This window comes from Buteo buteo, chromosome 20, assembly GCF_964188355.1.
Source record: "Buteo buteo chromosome 20, bButBut1.hap1.1, whole genome shotgun sequence".
NCBI classification, from domain to species: domain Eukaryota; kingdom Metazoa; phylum Chordata; class Aves; order Accipitriformes; family Accipitridae; genus Buteo; species Buteo buteo.
The window spans coordinates 13,703,023-13,730,609 of record NC_134190.1 but is presented as its reverse complement, the minus strand read 5'-3'; the positions used below and the strand labels follow the sequence as shown (position 1 = coordinate 13,730,609).

At 41.1% G+C, this 27,587-nt stretch overlaps 1 protein-coding gene across 1 annotated transcript; it reads left to right on the top strand.

Moving 5' to 3' along the window:
* Positions 1–3,567: 3,567 nt before the first annotated feature.
* On the top strand, positions 3,568–27,409 carry RIPK1 (receptor interacting serine/threonine kinase 1). Its single transcript, XM_075052257.1, has 12 exons — positions 3,568–3,715; positions 8,403–8,614; positions 10,273–10,426; positions 10,899–11,036; positions 13,400–13,628; positions 14,475–14,624; positions 15,214–15,290; positions 18,519–18,609; positions 20,928–21,491; positions 23,188–23,259; positions 25,415–25,567; positions 26,510–27,409. The coding sequence occupies exons 2-12, from the start codon at positions 8,463–8,465 to the stop codon at positions 26,794–26,796; spliced, it is 2,067 nt and encodes a 688-aa protein (XP_074908358.1). The 5' UTR covers positions 3,568–3,715; positions 8,403–8,462; the 3' UTR covers positions 26,797–27,409.
* The last annotated feature ends 178 nt before the right edge of the window (positions 27,410–27,587 follow it).

Genomic DNA, 27,587 nt, shown 5'->3' with positions numbered 1-27,587 from the left:
TCAATATACTTTACATGTACACCCTTGTATTTCTGTCATCTGTTGCTAGGCCACACCTCGGCATCTAGGAGAGACCTCAGGTGGTCCTCTTCTGAACTTAACTGCAATGAAAAATTGTGGCAGCAATCAGTCACCAACAGTGGTTCTCAAGTCTCTTGGGCATCCTGTTCTGTGTTTGGACTCCCCAGGGGACATGGCCCTTCTCCCCATGCGTCAACACTGTTGGTTGCACAGTGCTACAGTTTCTCCCATCTCAGCCCTCTGGGTGCTCAGAGAAATACAACAGAAGTTTTGTTGCACTGATGAGCCAAAGCTAGCTAAAATCATGGCTTCTTTCTGTAAAATGAGCTGTAGAACATAATACCTTGACAGCTGTTGGACAGCAGTGGGATCAGTCAGACCAGATAATGCTTTAGCTTTAGATTAAAAGGTAGATTACAAAAAGATTACAGACAAATATCTCCTTAGGGTTTTGCCCACCAATGATCCCCCTCCCCAGAGTTCTGGGCAGGGTGCTGAGCCCAGAATTAATGTTTCAGCATTGACTCATCTCCAGAGCTGAGAACCTCCTGTGCAAGGGAACACTCATCCCTGCTGGGCTCAGCGGAGCCTTTAGCTGGGGACAGCCACAGCACAATTACACTCAGGTCCCTACGGAGCTCGCAATTCACGTGAGACATGGAGAAGGAAAAGCCTCTAAAGAGATACCTGGCAGCAAACTGCAGGTGGAGAGGAAGAAGTGGAAAAATTCAAACCTCTGTAGGCAAAGCTTAATACACTATAGCCTTCAAAGTTAATACCAGGAAAATAACCCTGTGTGAAGTCACTCTCCTGTTATGGCACAAGCTTACTGTAATTTGATTTTAGTTTTTAAGATTAATGAGACAGGTAACCATTCCAGGTAGCCATGGTCTAGCACTGTGGAGTTTTGACACTTTTTATTTATCAGCCCATACAATTTTTCAGTGGTGCAATGAAACCTGCAGGTTTCACATACAGCAGTTTTCACCCTGCTGACAATAAAAACAGCTACATGTTAAAAAAAAAAATAAAGCATTTAGAATTCTATATATTTACTTTTTTTTATGTCAGTTTTAATAAGATGACTGAGATATTTAGTACAAAGAAAGTGAAGGTTTGGTCAAGATTAGCAAAAACTTCAGTTAAAGTAAAAAGAACTAATGGGCTTATTTTATTTTCATTAATACTAAAATTGAAAACTTCTGCTCACATAAATGCATTATTGTGAAAAGCATTAAAACTGTACTGGCCTTATCGTCCAGTTCAGGATAACCTTCCTTTCTTCTCAGAGTTAAGATATTTCTCCATAAATTCAGATTGCATTTGTTGATCAATTTATTTTTCCCTATTCATTTTGAGAAGGACTGTCATAACTGGCAACACTGACCTCTAAGCACCAACAAAAAAATGCTAATTTCGGTCTTTTGCCTAGCACTTGTTGGCAAACCACCACTGAATGAGACTGAAACCTTTTTAACCACAAAATTCTTATAAATTTAGCCATCTTATTTCCTGCCTTCAGCCCATGTCTTCAGCCACACACACAATGCAAAGCTCAAAAGCAGAAAAAAACCAAGCCAAAACAAAAAACCTCAGAAATAAAACATTATCAAAAGATTCCTGTAATGTTTGGGATTGCCACGGAAGACTAAAACTGCATGATCAGCCCACCAGAGATACCATGTCTGGAATTCCTTTTGCTTTATTTAGTTGACAAATGTCCCAGATTCTCTGGACTGCAGGTTTAATAACATCCTCCTTACAATACCTCACAATGTGGATGGACATGAGATGTCTGTATTCAAACTGTGATGAGCTTAGTCTGGCAATTCAGCGTAGCTGTCCTGTGTCTCCTCATTATAGCAGGTGTGATCAGCCCTTGCATCTGCAGCTGTCAGAGCATTAAACTCCTGTTCTGCCTCAGTACTAGCTGATCCAGAATCAGTGGAAAACAGGGATGCGCTGGGCACATGCCAATACTGTTGCCAAGATTTTTTTTAAGAGTGAAAATGATTGCACTGAGCATTTTTTGGAGAGTTCTTGGAAAGAAGCCTCTTGTTCAGTTTGTCCAACAAGGTGCAGAAAACTGCCTCAAGTCTTGGAGAGAAAACTTGAAAGCTATCACCAAGGCTGTTCTACCTCTCCAAAACTGCAGCCACCTGCATACTACTGTTTCCCATCTGTCTTTCCAAAGAGACACCTTTCAGAAAGCTGGAAGGTGGGAGCTACCTGCCCCTAGCAGATGAACATGCTGGCCAGCAGAAGGCACAAATCAGACTGTGTCTTCTAGAAGGGCAGATAAAGGTACATGGGTGGTTTAGGAATTCAGATACTATGTTGTTGACCATGAGGGACAAATTCTGTACTTGGAGAGGGCCACAGACCCAGAACGTGCCAGCGTTACACACCAGCGCCCCCATCTAAATCCCCAAGGCCACATAATACTGAATGGGGTTCTTTTGTTTGCTAATGTTTTGTTTGTATGTGGCAGGAATAGGACCGGTACAAACATAGCCTCAGAAGTCCTCCACAGCTGAGGACTCCATCCATGAAATCTACCATGGGGCTTAGCACAAAATTAAATCAAACCCTCTGTGGGCATTGTGCTTCTTCCAGATCTAGGGCAGTCTGGGGCCTCAGCTTCTACCAGGAAAGAGGACCAGGTTCCTAGACCACTTTTGTTCTCTCATCACTACCAGGCTTGCCCTCCAGCTTTAGAAAGGCTCCCTCCCTTAAACACAAGCTGTGGGCTGCTCTTGTCCTCCCACGTGGATCTGCTGCTGCTGTTCTGGTAGTGCCTAGTAGTACTGAGCCGCAAACTCCACAGCATCCACAAAGCACCGTGGGGGATGCAACAGTTCCCCAGAATGGGAAGGTCACGGCAAAGAGGGTAGACACTCATCATCACCATTGTTTCACTGGAGGAAAGGCGAAGGGGTCAGTCTTATGTAAAGAAGCTGCGTTAGACACTATTTCTATACGAGAACAGTTTTCCTAATGAAAATAATAGAATGTGTTAGTTATGGCATCTTCTTTGCTGTTAGGACAATAACAAACTACATAAAATCTCAGAGATGCCCTAGACACACCTGACCTCCACAAGAGGATGGACTAGATGGTTCATGGCAGTCCTTTTAGGTTACGTATTTTTGCAGCGGTCCCCAAGACTGTTGACAAAGAGGAGAAACTCCTGCCTCCGCCCTTCCTGAACGAAAAGCTGCCTCTTCGGCACCAAAACAACAACAAAGAAATGCATTTCGACCACGCATCAAACTCCCAGCTGCTGTCAGTCTCGGTAACGTGGCCAGGTTTGCACCCTTCGTAGATGGTCCGCACCAGGCTCACACCGGCGGGTGGGCGCTGGGAGCCGACCCCTTCCAGGCGCCGGCGGCGAGAGGCAGCGATGCTGGGAGGCGCCGGGTGCCTGGGCAGGCAGGGCTCGCACCCTTCTTCCCGGCAGCGGGCGTGCCTTTCGGCGCACAGACCCGGCCGCTTTGCAGCCCCGGGGGCAGCAGCAGCTCCGCGGCGCCCTCGGCCGAGCCCGAGCCGCCTCTCCTCTGCTTCCGAGCAGGCGCGGCGGCGGGTTGTGCCGAGCCCTCCTCCCGCCGCCGCGGGGCCGGTGAGGGCGCACCCGGACGCCGCCGGGCCCTCCCGAGGGAGGCGGCAGGAGGGCGGAGAGCGGCCCGCAGCCACGGTAAGGCACCGCGGACCGGGAGTAGGGGGGGCGGCGGGGGGGGGGGGGGGGACCCGCGCCACCCCCCTCCGTGTTGCGAAGTTGCCGCCGCTGCGGGGTCCGGGTCCGGGTCCCGGGGGGCTGCCGCGGCCGGGCCGGCGGGATGACGGGCCCCGGGACGAGGTGGCCCGGCGGGGTTGCGGCGTATCCCCCTAACCCACCCACCCCGCCTGCCGGCGGTGGCGCTGGGAAGGGTCGCCCGGCCACGGAGGAACCCCCGGGGCGCCGCGACGGGAAGCGGTGCGTGCGAGGGGCGGCGGCATCGGCGGCAGGAAGCCGCCGGGAGGAGGAGGAGGAGGAGGAGGACATGTCAAGTCGGCCAACGAGGAACTAGGCCGGAGGAGACCTCTCGCTAGGACTTCCCGGGCCCGCGTCTCCTGCCGAGGCGCCGGCGAGCGGGTGCGTTTGGCGCTCCCCGCCCGGGGCGCCGCGGCTGCCAGCTGGGTTGCGGGGGCCGAGCCCGGCCTGACCGGGAGGGCCCGGCCCCGGCTGGCGCCTTCCTCCGGCAGCCGCGGCAGTACGAGGTGCCTCTGCCGAGGCAGGCTGGCCTAATTCCCGTACAAGAATACACTTTTGTGACCGCTTCTGTGCTAAAACCGAACCGACTGTGACACAGTTGCACCGGTGCAAGCCACTGCGCAGAGCCCCTCCTCTTCCCTTTCCACCCTCCCTCTGCTCTGGTCCTGCCGAATGTCGCAGTGCATTCCACCCTCCCTCTGCTCCAGAGCTACCAAAACTCGTGTTTCATGAACACTTTTGCTTTGCTTGTGTTGGGTCTCCCTCGCTTTCCGACAGGATCCCTTCTGCAACTTGCTGCTGATCTAGCACAGGTATTTTCTTTGCTACCTCCAAAGGAGAGGTGGGGGGAAGTCATTCATCAGTGACAAAATACAACAGCTGAAAACCCTTAGCCGAAGGGAAAGGTTTAGACAGAGTGGGTTATGAGAGTTACAGCAGCAGAGTTGAGATGGGCTGACAGCTTTTGAAACATCTTCCATGCATGCAGTATTTTTGTCTTCAGCTGCAGGGACCCTTCCATTTATCTCCTGTTACCTGTATTGGTGATAGCAGCTTTGGTTCTTGTCTGTTATTCCCTTCTGTTCCTGATAACTACATGGCCACAAGTTCTGATGCTTGCAGACTTCTTCACTTTCTCCAGTTATACCTGTAACACCTCTCAAGAACTTGTGCCCTGAGAGCATCATTAGGCCAAAAGGGCTGCTATTACCGTGTAAACTTTTTTCATATTAACGTGCTAATGCACTCAGCAATCCTCCCTAACTGTGCAGGCTACACAAGATCTACATCAGATCAGTAACAAATCATTAGAAGAGAACAAACTGCTTTTGAGTGGTGACCAGGCCCGATATGACCTCGTGACCGGGTCACGATTCTTGGGAGTTTATGTGCCCTTTGGGCATTAGAGGGGAGTACATAACTGTGGTGTTAAAAAGAAAAATGTCACAAATGCACTTATTACACTTTTATCTCTCTCTAAAGAAAACTCAAACATATTAGTGGGCAAAAATCCCTCTCTTTTAGCAACCAGTGTTCAAAGTTTTCATAATACATGTTGGCACTTGTTAAATATGAACCCACCCTAATACAGATGTTCAGAATTTATATTGAAAAAACCTGCTTTATAATCACTCAAGTATACAGATGAGGGCTGCCTCACGGAACACGAGTTAACCCCTAGAAGTACATGTAGCTTATGTAAGGTTAGGCTAAACCAAACTACAAAACTTCCTGTCTCTTAACCACAGATACGTGGTGTTTGCACTGGTGTATCATAGGTACTGAGAATACATGTGAATCACCATGTATCTCAGTAAAAAGCAGTAAGCTTGGAATGAACTGGAGCCTTTGAGCTTCCCCCCTTGATTTCTGTATCATCTGACATATCCAGGTAACATCAGCCAATAGCCTCATGTTAAATAGTGTACTGAAATATGTAGTCTTTGCTTAAAAACCTGGCTAGAGATTGCTTTCCTTTCTACAAAAAACTTTGGGTTTGAAGTCTTAAGATCAAAGAGCTTCTACTCAAAGTACTTCACTACTTAATAACAACAACAAAAAAAAGTAGTAGCATCCTAATAAGAGAGCATGCCCAAGGAGGAGGGTTCCCTCCCATCTTATGGGAAAACTCCCTCTGTTGAGTGTTGTCCAACTCATTTCAACAGATGTCTTATGATTTCAGAAGTTATTACTTCTGAATTTCCAAGCCTTCTGGTTATGGTGACTACATGCTGCTTGGTAGGAACAGGTATTAGCAATGTAAATAGGAACAAGGTCCAATATTGTTGCAGTTTGAGGCAGAGCTGTTTTTTGCCAAGTTATGTGGTATTGAATGGCATCCCCAAGCTATCAATAGTATTAATGCAGCTTTAGAGATTCAGCATTCAAAATTACACATCCAATTTGCCTTCACAAGAAGAGCACGTGCAATTCTTACAGGAATAACTAAGATGCATAGTCACTGTTAGCATGGAAAAATTACCATAGATATGTGCCTTTGAAACAATTCCTGAAAGGGAGAATCCAGATAAAGAAGCAAGACATTAGTTTATGCCACATTAAAGTCTCATGACTGAATTCCAGCCTTTGTACCTGTGACACCCACCCCATCTACACAACAGTCAGTAGCACCACCCCCAGAAAGCCAGAGAACCATCACCAGAAACTTCCAGGGAGACGAGCGCTCACCTATGAGAGTAGAAGTGGCTATTCTTGGCACTTCTGTGAGTCATTTGTTACTTAGCTATTTGATTAACTGTAAAGGAATTTAAAGAAACCAAAACCAACAACAAACAAAACACAACAGTCTCCTCTCCCCTAATAATTATTAGGCATAGCAGAGCTTACCTTCTTAGTAAACAAATGCAATTATATCCTTAGTCTTGTTCTCATAACACAGGCTAGTACTCCAGCAAAACAAAATCTGCATCCTTTCAAATCCAGGAAAGCCAAAGACAAAAACTCTGAAGAGAGCACATTGCTCCAGCTGTAGAAAGGGTGTCAAAAAGCAAGTGGACAGGGTACTTCAGGACATGGTTTAGTGGGCATGGTTAATGGTTGGACTCAATGATCTTGAAGGTCTTTTCCAACCTCAACGATTCTACGTTCCATGTCTATACAGCAACAGCCCATAGAGTATATATACACTTAGAAGAGGAAGCTTTTGCTTTGTCTCTTCTACAGGTGCAACTTTTTTTTTAATTAAGTTTACTCTTCTCTATTTTGGCTTGTCAGTATTGAACTGACCAGACAACTTCCAAACATAAACATCTCTTTTCCCTCAGAGACCTACCTTCTACAGACACTTCCTCTACCTCCTTATTCCCCAGGCTCCAGAAAGAGGTTGTGGTAATTAGGCTGCAGCTGATGTTCGTAACAACATTAAGCAATCTTTTCAATTAGAGATTTGATGATACAGGTGCACAGTAGTTAGCAGTCACTTGTTAGTCTGAAAAATTTGTTAATCCCCTTGCTACACTATTTAGAGCTCTTAACTGCCTGAATGAGCCAATCTACTGTTGCTGATAGTGGCCCTTTGAAATGGTGCCTTTCTCCCAGCTCTGTGTGTTGTAGTCACCCAAGAGGAATGGAAACTGAACAGCCCTGCTAGACTCTTGGACTTTGTCTTTTCTCAGCAAGCTCTTTCCTTACCCGTTGTAAGGTGCTTAAAGTAAAAGTTCAGTAAGGGGAAAAAAGAGAGCTTGTGGCTTGCACCTGTGCTAGCAATGCAACTTATTGGTGTGTGCCAAAGGTACCGCCTGTCTAGCCTTCTTTTAAGGTTTCACGTCCAGAGAGATGTGTTAGGCAAGAGAGCACCACAGCTTTATCAAAGACTTAAAATTATTCTGGCATCTGCTGAGGTTTACTTATCTACCCATTTCATAGGCTCCCCCAAGCTCTCTTTTTTTCTTGGTGTACTTAGGAGATACTGCAAACCTTCACAATTTCTTTGTTCCTCTTCTTTTTGAGAGGCAGGGGAGAAGTTGCCTTATATCCCCACCACAGTCCTTCCTAGCACTTGTCTCCTTAAATTCAGACAGCTGTGAAAATAAGTTTCCCACAGAAGCTGGGTTCTTTGTTTCACTCTCCAGAGAAACCTTTTGTTTGTTTGTTTGTTTTAAGCTTCAAGCAAACCCTTTAGACCTGGATTTTCAAAGATGCTTAAAAGGTAGGTTAGAGTTATATAAGTATCTGGGCACCTGAGGCCCATGTTCAGGCAATTTAGAAAATGAGATACCTATCAGAATCCTTAGGCACTACCTGCCTTTGGGACTGTGGCCCTTGATTTTTCTGGGTTTCAGTTTTTGCACGTGTGAATTGTAGGGACAGTACCAATCTACTGCGTATTATATGAATAAAAACTATTTATGAACAGTACTTTGAGATCCTCAGGTGAAGAAATGGGTTTACATCTACTTAATATAACTGTAATGGATTGACAAGATAAATCATTGTGACCTTTAGGTCTGATCCTGTGAGAACCACAGCATCTTTGGTATCAAACTGAGGTCCTGTGTTCATAAAGGTCACAAGAGTATATGCTTGTGTCCCGCTCCTTGCATACGTGCTTATTTAGTGGAACAGCTACATGCTTGATAATGACACTTCTTTTTCCTCCTTTATACTACAGGTCCAGAAGCACTAGGGTACTTGATTTTGTTTTAATTGCTAAGCCACAAAGACTGCAAACATGTCTCTGGAAGACATCCACATGAACACCCAAGATTTGCTTGAAAAAAAACCATTAGATGCTGGAGGATTTGGAACAATTTCTTTATGCTTTCACAAGAAACATGGATATGTGGTATTAAAAAAAGTGTATACAGGACCCCAGCGCACTGAGTAAGTTACAGACCTTAGTTCTGATTTTTATCTTTCTGTTAGTCTAAGGAATCCTCTAAACTCAATGGAGATAAATCTAAATTAAGTGTAATAATTTCAGATCTTTGGATTCTGGAGATACTGTATGTGGGAAAAATACTCTAAGACAATACTAGCAGCTGTCCTGCAAATTTTCCTTTTTTCCCTCATGAGCCAACTTTTTTAGTTTTAGCTCATTGTTCCAGTGAAGTTCCTGTTTTCTGTTGTAAGGCGAGCACACTGGATTGTTAAGAATTGAGGGCATTCTTGCACACTTAAGGAAATGCAGGAACTCAGTGGGCACATGATATTTTCAAGCTTGCAGATCAATTTTCAATATAATTGTCCAACCGTAGATGTCCACTAGGAACTAAACACATATGAGCTATCAGTAGGACTCCAATGTCACACGTATAATACCAAGAATGTAACCCTCTCTCCCTTGAGAAAAAGCAGAGTGAGCCGAGCCTGCTGTTTTAATTCAAGGATTGAACTAGCTGTTGATTTCAGTGGATTCAGGTCACATTGCAGCTCTGCTACCTCAGAGCCGTAATGATCCTGAAACTCTCCTGTGAGTCATCCACTAGAGAGAGACAAAATCCCACGTTCTTCTAGTTTGGGTTATAATAAATAAATTAACTGAGTTTTTATTTTGCCAGTGAAAAATGAATTAAGAGATTCTAGTAGTTTGCAAACTGCACTGACAGTTTGGGATGAACACAGTTAAAATGGACAAGCCTGTATGGTTTGTGTTTTTACTTTCTCACTACACAGGCTCATAAGCTTGTTATTCCTTAAAGTCTTGAACCAAAAGCCTTAAGCAAATTTACAGCTGAGCCTAATGCAAACAAAACAGCCACTTTCTTCTCTAGTACTAGAGGAACACAGAGGGAGAGAGCAGTTTCATGTTAAGTCACAGGGTAGGAAAGCATTAGCAAGCAACATAGTCTCAAGATTTTCTTATATTCTTTTGCCCTATGACTAGAACAGGAGCAACGGTAAAAAGAATACTATTTAATATAACAGGTACCATCCTTCTCTCACACCCTTAGCAAGCTCCCAGCTGTGTACCTGTGACTATTGATGGGTTGTACTGAGGCCCAGGTAAAGAGTTAGGCTTTGAATTCATCCTAAACCTGTAATCATTAGTACATGTTATCACCATCCAGTACGTGGATGGATCCCCTGTAATAAATCCATTTTGAATGTGAATACCAGCCCTTTGGAAAAGAGACCTGTATGGTTTCCTGTACAAGAGGCAGTGGAATGTGTCTCAATCCTCCTTGTCCGAAGACTCTTTCAGCCCTGCCCTGTCCTGATCCCACGCCAGTTCAGGGATTTGGACATACACAACCAGCAGTGCAGCTACAAGAAGAGTGCTTATGCACTTTCTGAAAAGCAGACCTTAAAATCAGGCTGAGCAGACAGTCTCTGTGCAAGGCGTTTGAGACTTAGAGAATATAACCTGGCATGAACAAAACTGTATCAATTCAAAACCAGCTGAAGGTATAGTTCATCTTACAGTGGCTTTAGGGATGTTGACATGTTTGGCCCTTGTTTTCATTATGAATCAACAGCATTTTCATCCCTGTGTTCTTTCTTGCCTGGCACCTAAGTTCAGCGTAATTTCTGTTTTACAGATATAATGCTTCCCTCCTTGAAGAAGGCAGGATTATGCGCAGACTGCAGCATAACCGTGTGGTAAAACTACTAGGTATAATTTTGGAAGATGGAAACTACTCACTTGTGATGGAGTATGTGGACCGGGGCAACATGATGAAAGTGCTACAGAAGGTGAGCAGTGAATTGCTTCATCCCTTGCCGCTCCTTAGGGTTGATAAGATGCTTGAAGGGGACAAGATGTTACTGCAATCTCCAAAGAATGGAGTTTTTAGCTTCTCATTCTCCTTTCTGTGTTAAAGAGCCAGCAGCAGCCCTGCCTTCTCTAGAGACAGCAGAGGACAGCTATGGCTTTCCTGTGCATCAGAGGAGCAGACCACAGTTAGAGGTTCAAACTTACAGGAGTGTTTGTAGAGATAAGTGGAGAATTTGCTAAAGAAGAATGCTTTTGTAAATATGGAGTGACTCTAGAATTACTTCAATGCAAAAATTTAGATCCAAGAAGGACCTTAGTTCTTTTTTATTATGGCTTGAGCAGAGGTATTCTTGGGACTGAGAAAGAAACTTGTTTTTTAAAGATTGTTTTTTAATTTGATGGTTGTAGTAGCATTTTTTAATAGATGGTATTTCTTGTTCTTTGTTTTAGCTCTCACTGCCTTTGTCAGTGAAAGGGCGTTTCGTGCTGGAGATCACAGAAGGAATGCTTTATCTGCATGAGCAAGGTTTCGTACACAAAGACCTAAAGCCAGAAAACATCCTTGTAGACACAGACTTCCACATTAAGGTACGTGTTAGAACAATGTAAATGGAGAAGGCTAGGGATTTGGGTTGAAGAACCCAGTTCAGCTGCATTGGTTAGTATTCCTGATTGGTAGATGAACTCCTTTGCTGTGTAGCGAGCTATTGCCAAGAGTGTTAGCAGTGGATCACTGAAGTATGGTGGCCTATACAATCTCTGAGCCTGAGCTTTGCATAATCTTCCCCCAACTGTGGAAAAAAAAAATCACTAAGGGCATTAAAAAAATGAATAATATTGTTGAGAATTAATGAACTATAAATAACAAAACAGAAAAAAAAAACAAACCTTAACGCATAGAGATTGAAACAAAATAGAATGCCTTATGGATCATGCCTTTTGTCCTTTATTGCTGTAATTTCTCCTCCTGCCTTTACCTCCTCCTTTTTATTCCTTTCCTTCTTTTGCCTATCATCTTCTCCTCTTTGTCTCTCTCTTTTTTCCCTTAGTCATCATTTTAAAATGACAGACAGCAGCTACAAAAAAAGCAGCAGGAGACTACTTCAAAGAATGGTTTATAAGCCTGTTCCAAAGCCCTTCTATTAACTTTAGTGGGGTTTTGGATCAAGACACATAGATATAGAGTCTACTCCTGAATAAACCTGAGTAGAATTTGCAGCAGTCCTCATCAAACATCCTGTCTCTGGTCAAGGTGAGTTGCTGAAATAACCACCCCATTACGGTTGAAACTACAGAATAAATTCCTGTGAAGAGAGCCTTGTCATTTGGTATTTCTCACACGTAAATTAGTGAGAAGTTTTTTGACAAGGTTAATATAGCAGCAAGTCCTAGTGGAGTATAAGCAGCTTGCAGAGAAGAGGTATAAACTTTTTTTTTTTTTTTGCCAAAAATAAAAAAAATCCTGATCTGCTTTAAGCGTAAATTGGATGGTTTTGGGGGTTTCAGCTTGCTTATATGGACAGGACCAAACTATGCTATCATCATGCTGCATGACAAACTGAACTGCAACCCAGGATCAAATTCAGAATAAGATCAGACTTCCTTAAGCAGCTTAATTAAAAGTATAATTTAAGGCAGCTGTTGTATGATCTCTCTGCTTGAATGTGTCTAACCTTGCCAATATTTATAAAGGGAAATAGTTGTTCTAGGTAACTGCAAATGTTGGAAGATTTATATCATGTCTTCCTCTATCACATTAAACCTCTCACTTGTAGACCTGAACTTGGACTCCTGCTTCCTCAGCAGAATATCACTTACATTGTCCTCCTCCTCTGAATACATGACCTGTAAATTTAGTCCAAAGCTTCAGAAACTCAAGAGGAACAATAAGCTAGTTAGAGGCAACAAGAAAGAAAAGAAAAGCAAGTTATAAATAAGGCAAGACGTCACCTCAGTTTTATCTGAAGTGATTGGGTTACACAACTCAGTTTGACAGCTGCCTGTGGCCAAGAGAGGCAGTCCTATTTTCTTCCATTTTTCCTCTCCTGCTGATCTCCTGTTCCCTTGTCTTAGCACTGATGCTAATCTGACCACCCTGCCCTGATTTAAGCAGCCAAACCAGCAGATTACAATTTGTCTTGTTGGCAGTGCTACCCTTCTGTTGTGGTGCACTTGATTAGGCAAGCCATTTGAGTGCCTTGCACTAGGTCTTCCCAGTGTCAGGTAAGTGTCAGTGCTGGAACAGGAGGAGCAGAGGTAGCACATAACAGAAGGCTGTGGGGAAAGGAGGGAAGGATTACTTTATTCGCCATCAGCCATTAGTCTAGCTGTAAAACTGCACCCTAAGGTTTCAGTAACATCACCTTGTCAAGCACACAGTACCCAGGTATCCCTGCTTTAACTTATCCCATGCTATCCTTTTCCATGTCTCTCTGCCATACACATCACATCACTTTAGATCCTCTTCCTCCCCCTTTCTGTAGGAAGATATAAGGAACTTGAGTTAAATGGAATCTAAATGCAAAGGGTAGTAAGGGAAGAGGGATATCTGCCCATCTCATAGATTACTTCTGGATTTGAATCTTAGCTTGTTCTTATATGGGTCTTCTGTTCTGCCATGAGCACTGCAAGCAGATCTTGAACGTGATTGTCATTATGAGCAAAACCAACCTTTTTTCTTACATTGGGTGATTGTTCCAAGTGAGGTTAAGTTAATAATGAACATTCAGCCTAATTGTTCTCAGTTGACAGTGATAATTTATTTGGGGAAAAAAAAACCACCCATAAAACAGCAAGTAGTTTGTTTTCCTTTCTTGTAGTTGCATTTTTTGCAGTGTTTCATTTTTAGGTAAGTTATTAACAGCTATTCATTACAAAATTGAGCACTGCTTGAAATACTTGTTTATCTCCTCTTCATCACAGCACTAGCTCTGATGTGTCTCATTTTTCAGATTGCAGATCTTGGTGTTGCCTCCTTTAAGAACTGGAGCCGGCTGACCCAAGAAGAGACTGTCCGACAGAAGCAAATCAAGAGCACTTGCCAGAACAATGCTGGGACTCTTTTCTATATGGCCCCAGAGCATTTACGCTGTGTTAATGTAAAACCTGTGGAAAAATCAGATGTTTACAGCTTCGGCATAGTGATCTGGGCAATTTTTGCTAACAAAGAGCCATATGAACGTAAGTTACTCCCAGAAGGACACGATCACAAAACGAAGTTACAAATGTTAAGCATTTAAAGTTATAAAATGAAGATTAGTAGATTAAATCAGTTATGCCCAAGAATAGCGCCTGTTCAGCACCTCATGGCCAGTGAGAGGCATTAGTTGCATCATTCCTGACTTATAAGCGTGGACAGGAATATCTGAATTGAAAGGTAGGCGTGAGCCCAAACTATTTGCATACACATGGTATGGGCATAAACCTGCACTCAGTGGCAGAAGTTAAACAAATCTTGGGCAGGCCAGGATGGAAACTTTGATGTATACTATTGCCTGAGGTAGGCTGGTTACATGTGGTTTTTCTTGTAACAGGAATGGTCATATAGCCAGTTACAGCTTCTCAGCTGTATGGTACTAATTTCTCAACATGCAGTAGTATTGTCATGTAGAACAATAGGAGCAGACTGTGGAATTCCAGAGTAATGTGTTTATCATTTTGAATGGATTTTTTGCTAACTGAATAGCTAAACGTTGCCTGTGTGGCCATCTTTGTGTTCATACCCAGTGCAGAGCATAACTGAGATTCAGATTCTAGAGAGCTAGATGTCACCCTTACTCACACTGGGCACATCTTATATGTAAAAGTAAATATTAATCTTAAAATAAATCTCTAATCCATGGAAGTTAGGGCAGTGAATTAAAATTCACTAGTGTGAGATATTTATAGCTGTAAATCAGTCACCTTTCTTTGAAATCTTCTTTTATATATCCACAAACACACAGGGAGCTGCTTCACTATTTCTTTTACCTACAGAAAGGTAGCAAAACCCGTGATCAAGATCTGATAGGGAATTTTATTTTTCAGATTGTATAAATGAAGCCCAGATTTGCTTTGGCATCATGAATGGAAACAGACCAGACATAAAGGAGATCACTGATAAATGTCCAGTGGAAATTATTGACTTAATGAAACAATGCTGGGAGCAAGAGTCAGAGAAACGGCCAACCTTTGCAGGTAAGGCATTGCTTTGCGATTCTTTTTGTTACATGTGCGTCAATAGTCTGTAATGAAGCAAAACAAACTTGAGTGTTTTCCTCTTAAAATAAATTTTTGCTTTGAAAATAGAAATATCAATTCACATGCCCAGTAAAGCGTGCTCCCTGTACCCTGACTAAAAATGGGATCTGGTCCAACATTTACAAATCTGAGAAATACTAGTGAGTGGGTAGAGCCAATAGACTTATACCTGCTGATAATTTTTCTTCAGCACACTATAATCTTCCTGCTGAAATTTACAGAAAAGCTAACATCAAGTGACATAGTATATCTTGGGTCTGACTGAGAAAATACCCTACCCAAACCAGTTTCAAAAGCTGTCCCAGATCAGCCTTCCATGAACAACGCAACTAGCCTTTGACTGTTCTTGTTACTATATTAAGGCTAAATGAGTTGCGTGAACAGATTCCAAATGTATGTATAATTTTCCTGTTTCTGACTTTATACAAGTCTTTATTCAATCCTTATCCATCAAAATTGTTGACAGTATAAATCACTTCTATATTCCATTAGAAACCACTTTCACTTAGCTCTGTTCTTTTTGCAGAAATTAGTCAAAGATACAAGCCATTTTACTATCAAAATCTAGGAAAAAATATTGAAGAAGATCTGAAGGAGTTAAAAGTGAGTAACTTTCTAAGCATTTTAAAGCGTCAGTTCCCCACCCCTCTCCCCAACCTCAGTTATGGCCAGATTCTGCCCCTTTGAGATTGATCATGCTTGACCAACCTGATTTCCTTCTGTAATAAAATGGCTGGATTTGTGAATGAGGGGAGAGCAGTGCATGTCATTTATCTCAGCTTTAGGAGGACTTTCAACACTGTCTCCCAAAATGTTCTTGTATCCAAGTTCAGATGTTACCATCTGGATGGGCAGATGAGAACAGGTTGAATGGTGAGTCTCAGAGGGTAGCACTTAGTGGGTCCTACTTCACCTGGAGGCCAGTAACAACTGCAGTAGTGCAGAGGTCTACTATACTGGGGTCTTCCCTGGTTTACTCCTTTATCAGTGACCTTGTAATGGAACATACTCTCATAACGTGTGCACGTGACACCAAACTAGGACCACCAGTGAATACAATCACAAGGGCAAGGCTGCCCACTGCAGGCTGAAGGAATGGTATGATAGAAACCTTTTGAAATTCAGAAAGGACAAATGCAATGTGCTGCACCTGGAACAACCCCTGACTTGAGTGCCAACTGGGGGCTGCCTGGCTGGGGAGCAGCACTGCTGAGAAGGACCTCAGGGTGCTGGTGAGCAGCAACCTGGGTACCAGCCACAGCCTGCCTGGCAGCCAGAAATGCCAGCAGCATCCCGGGCTGTACCAGCAGTGTCACGGGCAGCAGATCAAGCAGATCTGCTCAGTGCTTGTTAGTCCTGCCATATGAGGAGGGACTGGGGTTATTTCAGCCCAGACACATGATGGCTTTGGGGGCACATAAATAGCAGCCTGCCCCTACCTATGAGGAGTTTATTGAGAAGATAGAGTCAAGCTCTTCACAGCAGTGCATGGTAGGAGGACAAGAGACAGCGGACATAAGCTGAAACAAGAGAGATTCAAACTGGGTGTAAGAGAAAAAATTTGTCCCCATGAAGACAGTGGAGCAGGTTACCTATGGAGGTTGTCTAGTCACCATCATTGGAGGTTTTCAACACCCAACTGCACAAAGCTCTGAACTACCAACTCTGACCCCATAGGTGACCCTGTTTTGAGTAGGAGGTGGGCCTGAGGTTCCCCAAGGTCCCACCTGAGTAACACTCTGATTCTATGATAATACTTTGCAAAAGCTCCTCATATATCCATTAAGTCTCACTCATGAAATAAAATGTTATTCCTAGAGATTAAAACATGGCAGAATCCGATTTAAAGTAAATGTAAAAAAAAAAAAAAAAACCAAAAAACAAACCCCAAACCACACCTCTAAATTCTTGGTAATTTCTGTCCTGCGTTCAGGCAGTGTCTAATGAGTCCCAGCCTGCTTGAGACCAGGAAGCTATATGGCAGTAATAACAGGGAAAATTTGAGATCAGATGTTTTTCCTGAGTATCCAAGTTGGTTTCTCTTAGTTTTCTGGCTTTAAGTTTATAAATTATGATAAAAAGAATGATTTCCTGACTGAAAATAAGAGAATGAGAAGTTCTTGAACAATTGGGATGATTATGGAACCTTTTTATCACAGATTTTATCAATTTACTCACTTCAGTAGTACTGACAGCTATCAGTGATAACTCCTGGCATTAGGGGTTTAATCTTTGCAGTGAAATGAGGCTCAGAAGAGTACATACAGTTATTTTAACTGAGAAAGGAAAAACAACTTCCTTTAAAGAAAACTGTAAATGAATGGTTTCACAAAGTGCTTCCTTCTGTCACCAAGTCTACAATTGTGGAAATGAAAGTTTCTGGTTTAGAGAACATGTGATGTTTGTGAAGCACCAGTGACTGCTCAAAAAAGCAATAGAGTTTTGCAAAATCAAACTGGTGAAACAAATTTCCTGGACTGATTTGACCAAGCTAACTCACAATGTGAAGTATATATATCTAGTTTATGATAGCGGCCCCAAATCAGGATCATGGCCAGCTAAACTAGATGTATTAGCTCTCTGCAGATACACCTCTCAAACCATAGGGACCATAGGACTATTTAGAAAATGGGCCATGAGTCTCTTACTTTATCAGGAAGGAAAGCATCCATTCCAATCGAGGCACAGAATTTGAATACAGCATTCAAGGCAAGTCAGTATGGTGAACTAATAGTACAGTTTCAGTAGTAACATGAGTTAGAAGGTTTGAGCATAGCCTTTTTTTTTTTCCCACCCCACTAGCAACCGTGAAAGCAGAGTCCATAGCCTCCTAACTGAAAGGACCACAGAATCGCAGAATGGTTGAGGTTGGAAGGGACCTCTAGAGGTCATCTGGTCCAACCTCCCTGCTCAAGCAGTTCAGCTACTCAAGTGAAATCTAAGGACCTAAGGTTGTAATGCACTTTAGAATGTCATCTGTTGCTTTTGAAAGGAAGTAGATTTTGGGGGGGGAAGAGATAGTAGTTGTTGATTTTTAGTCTGTGAAAGTACTTCTTGGGTTTAATTTAAAAAAAAAAAAAAAAAAAACAACAACACCCTACTTTTAGAAATTATTTTACAAGTAAAAAGCACTGGGAGAAATTAAGAAATAATTTTTCCAGATAAAAAAACCTTTTACTTCCAGTGAAGTCTGAATAATGAGAACATCAAAACAATAGAACAGGAATGGATTTTGCCTTCACTCTAGTGAAGTGAGGATGACGGTTTACAGAAAGGAAATTGTACTGCATCTTTCTGAAAATTTGCTCTGAACTCCTTGTTCCTAATACTTTTCGTAAAAAGTCAACGTGGCCATACCTGAATGTAAATCTTCTTCCTCACCTCTTCCCCGTTGATGAATATACTTACTAAATATAGATCCACAAAACAGGGTGCATGTTTGCTACCTTTACCTCAGCAGCATCCTCTCACCAAGACTGCTTGCAGAAAGTCTAGCTATTACGTACAAGACAGACAATCCAAAACCACTCTTTCTGGATTCAGCTCATACTCACATAGGCAAGGGTATTGTTTGGCTGAGTAAGAGTGTTATATACTGCAGTTGCATTGCAGTCCTTCCTCCTGTCATTGAAGAAAAGATTTTGCCCATCTGTAGCAAAACAATGGGTATTTTCTGTCAAGCTGTGCTCTCTGTAAGAGTATGGGATCTCTTCCCACAGATTCACGGAATCTGTTAATCCAGGTCACTTCACTGTGAAGCTGTGCTGTTTCCTGTTCTACAGGAATAAGCTTTTCCCTGTAACTTGATCATTTGTTCTTTCTTATGTGCAGAAAATGTGGCCCGAGTCAAATGAACTGCTGAATAGGATGCAATCCCTTCAAATAGATGCTGTAGCAGAAGATGCCAGTAATGGTCAAGTAGGTAAGTCACTTACTAGCACATAGTTATTCTGTGTATTCTGCCAAAGATAAAGTAAGTAATCTTGTACTTAACCATGTACAAAGTAACCATGTAAGTAACCATGTACAAAGTAAGTAATCTTACCGTTAAGGGGTTATGAAGAGACTCAATTATTCAGTGCTTCAGAGAGAATTACAACCACTGAAAAGATTAAATTTGCTCCCAGGCTCCCAAAAGTCATACTTAATTAATTAATTACTTAGTTTTCCCCAATCCACAGTTTGAATCCATTTCATTTTACACTCTTCTGTTTTCCTCTCCCATGCTGAAAATTTTGTTTAACATTAGATTTTTCAATAGTCACTTTGATAATTACTTTTCATACTTGATCTTTCTTCCCATCCTTTTAGTCATGCCAACTGCTTGGTCTGTAGGCCTTAATTTCATGAAGACTTTCCATTTTCCACTACAGCCTTTCTTATGAATGCTCTGAATACAGCCAGGATGCATAATTATAACATATTCCTTTGTTTATGATCTTGCTTTCTATGGAATCTATCTGAGAAGCACCAATAGATGAATTTTCTCTCCCTTCATCTTTTCTATCAAAACTTGGATTAGTTTCATGGTTTTACAGAGCTGTCTCACTAATACGTGATGATATAATTACAGTTTTTTAGTAATGTATCTGGAATCCTTTTTCCAAAGTTTCTTAATAGCAAAGGATATAGGATCATATTTGCAACACTGATTTACAAGCAACAATATCAAATTCTGTAGAAATAAAATCTTGCTAAGTTTGCTCACACTGTTTGAAAGATATTATTAAATGAATAATGTTAAACTGTAACACGCAACTAATAAATCTTCCCCAAAGCTACATTGCTGTAACTGTTCTTCAGTAGAACTGATGGACTTAGTAGGGCAGCCCCACTGCTGTATTTTTAAATGAGTATAATTGCATTTCCCTAGCAGAAATAATCACATGTGACTGCAGCTGATTACAGATGCTCTTGTGTTTTAAGTACAGAAGGCTTTATTGGGAATCTACACTGCAGAAAGATACCATCTTGACAGCCTGTCAGTCAAAGTCAGGTTTTTTTTCTCTCCAGTCAATTGGCATTACTCAGGCAGTGGTAGTGAAAGATACCCCACAGGATCTATTCATACATCTCAAGCTTGCCCTGAAGAATGGATGCCATATAGTTTGTGCTAATACTGAATTGCTAACAGCTGTCACTTTTGATAAGGTTGTTTCTGTATTAGCTTATTCATCCCACTCCCTCTCTAGTAGCAGTAACAAAAGAAGCAGAGCGAGTCAGATTGAAGGTGTACTAATACACAGCCATCAAAAGGAACCAGTATTGGTCCTGCCTAATATGGACTGAATTCAGGTCATTTGGAAAAAAATTTTAAAAAAGAAAAAAACACACACACACACAAAAACCCTCACCATAGTTCACTAGCATTATCTGAGCTAAACAGAAGCACATACCTATGCTTTATTCCAATTTTACAGTGGTCTGTCAGAGTCCCTTGCTTTGGGCAATGTACAACGTTTTCTAGACAACTATGAAGCTTTCAGAACTTTTTAAGAAAGCATCTGTAGTCCTACCCTTAAAAACACAAGAACAAGTAGTTACAGGCAGATTTTTACATTCTTGTTTAGTCTTGGAATGCTGCAGGATGATCCAGGTCATAACTCAATCTAGTTCAAGACCGAAGTAGAGCATCCTTTGATAGTGAGTATTAGTTTGAAAGATATAGATAACACAGACTATTTTATCTGGTAGTTTTTACTTGTAAAGTGGATTCTTTGGGACTATGAAGAATAAACTAGACAAAAAGGATTCATCATGAAATACCAGATGGGATATTTTACATAATCATTTGCAAACGTGACTTTAATGACAAAGTATTTGTTATTTTCAGCCTGTTACACTCCAATTTTGCAATTATTAAACACTAGTTAATGCCAGTGGAGACACACTATTAAATCAGACCCTACAAATGCCTCCAGGAACTGTTTGTTTCAGTGGTTGAGAACTTGATGCCAATATAAGCAGAGTATGCAATGAATTCCGACACCACTTGACTAAGTGAAATTTTGACACTGATAGCTTAAACAAGCTTGTACTTCCTAGATAAAAATCTGTAATACTTCTCCATAAAGGCACTCTATAAAATAAAACACAGGTTATGCTGGAAGTAATGTTATATATTCACCTTTCATATATTACCATAATATTAAAGGTAGATTAATAGATTCTAGTCTCATCGCAACAAGTTATATACTTGCATTTGGATGTATTTCACATATTAGTTTTCCTCCCTTTCAGATCAGCCTAATTCTCTACACAGCTCTCAAGGTCCCATGACCAGTCATGTTAATGAAGCCCTGTTTGCTGCCTCCCCTGAGAACCAGCCTGTTGAGAGCTGTGAGACCTCATTTACATCTGCTGATCATCTAGAAAGAAAACTTCAGCGTGAATACAACTACCATGCATTTGGGAGCTGGATGGATAAAGCAGTTCCACCTGTAGTATATACCCCTGAAATGAGAGAGGAAGAAAGGAGACGAAGAGTTTCCTACGATCCATTTGCAAAGCTATCTCCTACTCCTCAATGGAGTGAACTGTATCCAAGAGCTGAAAAAACAGGATCAAACACTAATCCATATTTTTGGCCACAGCCAGCTGCAACACCACCGAAACAGGGAAATGTAGATATTTTTTATGGGCCAAGCCATAACAGTCTTCTAACGGGAAACACAGAGGGTCTCTATGGATTGTGTTCAGCCAGTACCTTTAGCCTAAGTAAACCTCCTGTGCCTGAATCTGGCCCAAACTTGCAGTCACAGACCAACGTAAACTGGTATCCAAAGAATGCAGACACAGACACAGGTGAGATTCCTCCTCCCCCAACACCTATGTTTCTGAAGACACACTTGTTCTCTAAAAATGAAGTGGCCAAGAATGTTTTGTAGTTTATGTAACAACAACCTGCTTATTGTTAACAGTTGGTCTGTGATACAACAAAGGCGAATTTATTTCATGACGTTCTCTTCATGTACTTGAAGTTAATTCACGTCACTAAAATGCTCTAGCTTTGACTTCATTATGCTGCTTTCACTGATTTCAGGCTGTTAACTTCAAGTGAACCATTTCTAAAGCATCAGTATAATAGAGGACCATTAGACCCAATGCCTAACTCTTCAGCTACCAAGTAATAGCCGACAGCAGATACTGCTACAGCAGCTACCAAAACTAAGAGCTGCTACCAATCATTCTAGGAAAGCAAAGGAAAACTTTTGACTCCCCAAAATGTAACATTCATGCCATAGGTTCTTCTTGTGCAGAAACAACATTTGTAGCATTTCAGAAAATAGATAGGTATTTTTAACTTGATTTGCAGCAGGGTAAGAGAATTCTGAGCTCAGGGAGCCAGCAAGAAGCTAAAGCTCATAACTGGTTTCTCCAGAGAGCTGGGTGCTGATGGGGAGCTTCTGTCAATATTTGCTGGGGAGCTGTGGAGTAGGAAGGTATGGAGCCAAAGAAGGAAGAGAACACTAAGCATTAGCAAAAAGTATAAATGGTAACTAGAGGCCTATAGGATGTAATTTTCAGGAGCTAGAGGTAGCATGAGATACATTAGCCTGCTCCTACTAAATACTGGATATTTTTAGCATGGCATTCCTTTCCAGATTGTCTCACAAGAAGATCAAGGATGCCTAGCTGTTTACAGGCAGAATGCCACAAAGGTGTTACTCTGTTAAATTATTTATGCAGAGGCTGTGATTAGTTGTTTGTGTGAGTTTATTTACTGAAATGAATCTGAGACCTGTCATGTCAGAAGGCAGGGATTAGAACTGTCAACATCACTAATAAAGTCAAGTCTTCTGTTTGAAAGAAGAAAACAGTTATTATAGGGAGGCTGCATGCCATAGTGGGGCAGATGTCAGACTACGAAGCAGAAGAGCTGCATTGCAGCTCTTCCATTGACTTATTGTGTGACTGTAACCCAGTCACTCTTACTACCCCATCATGAGCTGCAGAGCTCATCTGTGGGCATCCAAATCGATTACTGCCCTGGGCTGGAAGTTACATCTCTGCCAGACATTACTGCCACTGGCAGAAGATGCAGTGGTGTCCCATGCCTTTGCTAGAGTTGGTCACAACTAGTGTGCTAATACAAACCATGATCAGTCTCAGCAGTAAGCAATAACAACATGCTTGGGAGTTTGATATTTTTCAGTTTGAATACCTGATACAAGGCAGCTCAGTCCATAACTATGCTGTGATCTCGCACTGCCATCTACTACCCAGGTATCCATATACCCACGTGGAAGCACATTGCCCTTGCTAGGATCCAAGGATGGTTAAGGCTATTAGTCATTGAACAAAACCATGATAAGGTCATTGCTTTAACTAGGGTTATTCAAGGAGATACAATCCTATTAAAAAGCTTCTCGTCTCTTTGTATTTAAAAGCATGAACTATGTGCTCATACTGTTACAAATATGGCAGTCATTTTTACATACATTTGCTTTTTTATTTACATAACACTTTTGACTTTTTTTTGTTTTCCCTCTTTGTTCAGGTAACAAGGATTCCACTTCTTTCACAAGGGCAACTTTTACATATTATCCTACTGCACCCAGAGTAAGCACAGGTAAGTGCGGTAGTCTTCATCTGCCCTGGTAGCCAACAAGCTATGCATTGCATCCTGATCAGTAAAGCAAAAAGCTTCAGGATCTTGAAATAATTTATGTTATTGCTTAATACCCCTAACCACAGCTGAAGTTATCAGTACCAGTATGTAAAACTAATTCCTGTCTCTAGCAGGACCTGTACACACCATTAAATGTGTATTTGATGGATCAAAGACATCATCTGTGTAAAAGAACTTTTAAAAACATGAAGGCATTGTAAGATCTCCTGTACACCTAAACCAGTCACTTTCTTAGATTAAACATCAGGTTGCTGTGACTCTACCCAACTCCTGAACCACACGTGCATTTGGGACACCTGTCCTTTCTTGCTCTGGATTTTTAATACAAATCTCTAGCTGCAGGCTTTGTGCTGATCAGCCTTCCTTGGGGCACGGGTCTCTGCAGTTCAGCTGTCTCAAACCCATGAAATTCTGTCCTGTCTTTGAGAGTTGTTAACATATGTTCCTTTCAAGTTGTGTTGCTTGGGGCACCCTGAACTCTTTAAATTAACCCTTTCAAGGTTTTTCCAGTTTGTAAGTGGTTTACACTTACAAAGAAAACTTGAAGCAGCAGGCTTCTGTCTTCTTGACTATATGCCCCTTAGAGTCATTAGATCATTACCCAAACATGACAAGCAAGCAAAGCGTAGAGGCTTGGGAAAGGAGAGTTATAAGCACAGTAACTTTTACTGTTAATATTGACAAAGTATTCGTACATGTTTTCATATCTTGTGCTAGATTCATTTTGTTACCAGATAAGAAAATAGTAAACATGAGATTTCTTCATTTTTTAGCTAAAATATGAATATATTTCGCGAGTCCTTCACCTCAAAAAAAAAAAAGATACAGGAATCATAATATTTTGAGACATGCTAAAACACATTCCTTTTGCGCAACTTCAAGAAACTAATCATGCATACATATAGGTATTTCTGACTAGCAGTTTCAGGTTAACAAATATTAAATGCATTTAATGAGATTTTCTTATGTGACCATAGATTTCCACACTTCACATTGCAATTGAGTGTGTAACAAGGATGTTTGTGCATCTAACCATCATTTTAGGTGATTAAATACAGAGTTTGGTCTATCATTTTAAGTATCAGTACTTCAATTTTAGACACAGATTGTGATATTTACCATTTAAAATAGAGTTTAAACATTTAATGGGTGATTATCCAAACAGTTCAGAAAACATTGTCAAGAGAATAGAAAACTGGTGTCACCTAACATGACTAGAATTGCCACTTAGTTTCATGTTATGTGTGGAAATTGGATGACTGTAAGCAGAAGACACCAAATTAGGTGTTTAACTAATCACATACAAGTAAGCCACAGATGCAAGCTCCCAGAGGTGCACACAATTTAGCTGTGCTGGCTAAAGTATCTCAGAAAACTTTCTAGTCTTGCCTTAGAACCAGAAGTACAGAACAGGGAAAAAAACAAAAATTTTGAAAAAAGAAAAAAAAAAAAAAAGAGAGAAATGTTGTTGAAACAAACACTGAGCAAGTAGTGCACCACGAAGAACATACACCTAGATAGCGGGGATGAAATACATTATGAAACAGAGATGCCATCAAGACAGCACAGTATAACATGGAGTATAGAAATCTTATGAGCAATTAGAAATGTTTTTTCTGTAGTCTCACAGAACTCTGAAGCTGTAACTGTAAACCCGAGCTTACATCTATGAAAAGTAAAGCCAAGAGGCAGAAGTAAGGCTTTAAGATTTAAACGAAAAGCGCTTTCAAGTGAAGACTGACTTCCTGAAGCTGTTAGTCAACAAAAAGCAAGGCTGCTACTACACGTTCCTAAAGTGCAGGGAATATTATTTACAATCTAGTAACTACCAGCATGTAAGGCTTGGTTATGGCACTTTGTCACAGAGTAGAATAGGATGGGCTTTCACTAAAGTACATTTATGTTACATTGCATAATTAAAATATGCGCACAGTTGCTAGTACATGGCCATTTCTACATCAAATGCAATAAAAATATTTAATCACTTCTCTAATTAACAGAACCTTCTTCCTCCTTACCACCTCCTTATGTTACTTCTTGACATTTTGAACCATATGCGGTTGTTTATAAAATTGTATTAAATTCCCTTATACAGAAGACTCAATCAAGTACAACATAAGTAACAGTTCTGGAATTCAAATTGGATCCTACAATCACATGAAGATTGAAGATCACAATCAACATATCGGCACTTCTCCTGTTGCAACAGAGGCAATTTATAGGCATTATGAAGCAATGGGTATATTTGGTAAGAGTAACATCTCCCTAGTTTTGATGTCTTCTCCCCGTATATTTATCTGAGAATCATTTGGTTTGGAACGTATGAAAGCAGTACAGCTTTCTCCCTCTGATATTTGAGAAATAACTGTTTGGATCCTTTTCTACTACATACTTAAGAGCTTATGAAACAAGTACCCTTGTGCTAATACCATTCTGTAATACTGTGTACCTCATTTGTCCTGTAGTTTCATGACCTTTTATGAGACACCAGGTACAAGTAGATGTATATGCATCATGAACAAGAGGAATAACAACACTCAAATTGGTAGAAGCAAGGTTAGGATTGGTGGTCCTCACCTGACTTACAGTTTAAATCATAGAATATCCTGAGTTGAAAGGAACCGATGAAGATCATGGAGTCCAGTGCCTGACACTACCCAGGGAAACCTAAAAGTTAAACTGTATATCTAAGAGCATTGTCCAAATATTTCTTGAATACTGACAGGCTTGGGGCCACAACCACTTCATTTGGGTAGAAATTGGAAGATTTTGAAATTTAATTTATTGTCGTTGGTCAATACTGAATTAAACTATCCTTGCGTATTCCTGAGTAAAAAAAATTAATAGCATCCCTGAATATAAAACATATCATACAGACCTCAGTCAGCTATATAAGAACTCTAGGAAGGAGCTTTTCTATTTTTCTGGTTTAGATGGCAAATTATGATAGCCTCAGATCAAAAAGCAAGTCCAGCAACTGACCTGTTAATACAGGTGTTCCGACTGGGAGTTTCTTTCCTGGTGTCATTGGGTAATACTGCCTCCATGAAACCCACTTCTGATTGTATCACTAAAATTCTGTCTCTGGATATTACCGACAAATAGTTGGGGGAGGACAGGTGAGATAGCGAAAGGAGCAGAAGAAATGTTAAACAATGCCATTTTCTTATACTTCTTTTTCTTTTTGCAGACAATACTACTGTCCTGACTGAGAAACATCTAAATCTAGTGAGAGAAAAGTTGGCTAAACAGTGGAAGCACTGTGCTCGTAAACTGGGCTTCTGTGATCCCGAGATTGATGAAATTGATCACGACTATGAACGAGATGGACTAAAAGAAAAAGTTTACCAAATGCTGCTTAAGTGGGTAATGAGGGAAGGCTCCAAAGGTGCTACAGTTGGAAAGCTTGCCAAAGCCCTCTTTGGCTGCCAAAGACTGGATCTCCTTACTAGTTTGATGCAAATCAACGAGGAATAAGTTGACTGAGAACTCGGGGGAAAAGTAAGATATTTTTTCCTGAAGATCTTCCAGTAACAAGTAATAATTCTGAAGAGACTTTCTGGAGCTCTCATTTTTGCACACTTTTTGGAACACATTTTTTCTGCCAAGCAGTTTTCAGTGAACACCTCTGGTAAATCAAAAAGTTTATGTCAAGATAACTGGTCTTCCAGAGGATAAAAGAAAATAAGCATCTTCCTTCTGAATAAAATGATTGTCCAAAGGTAATGACAACAAAACGCAATACCAATAGTGATTTAAGGAGAAGGTGTTATACAAAATTTCTAGATTCTATCTTGAAACATGTTGGTACCCTTGTTTAGTTCTGAACAAAAGCATGTCATTTCAGCAAAGCTATTATATCAGTAATAACATGTGAAGGTCTGACTCACTCCTTGAAAAACTTGGACAGAAGACAAAATCAACTCTTAACTTTTGCCAGAAGTGCCAATACTTACAAGGGTACTATCTCAGACTGCTCTAAGTCAATACGAAACTATTTTTTAAAATCTTTTTATAGTGTTTATTAAATGCAGATGTCTAGAATTATGCAGAACAGCAGTGTAAATAAAATCAAAAATGATTTTTGGCTTAAAAAGTAAATTGGTAAAATACTCTTCTTTCATAGGTTAATATTGCGTTAGATTTTTACATTGCTCGGTAGAAAAGATTTACATGGTAAGTTTCTCATCTGCTTTATGAAATAGTAAAAAAAAGAAATTCAATCATTATGCAATCCAAAGTGAAAACTTGGAAATATTAGAGCTTTG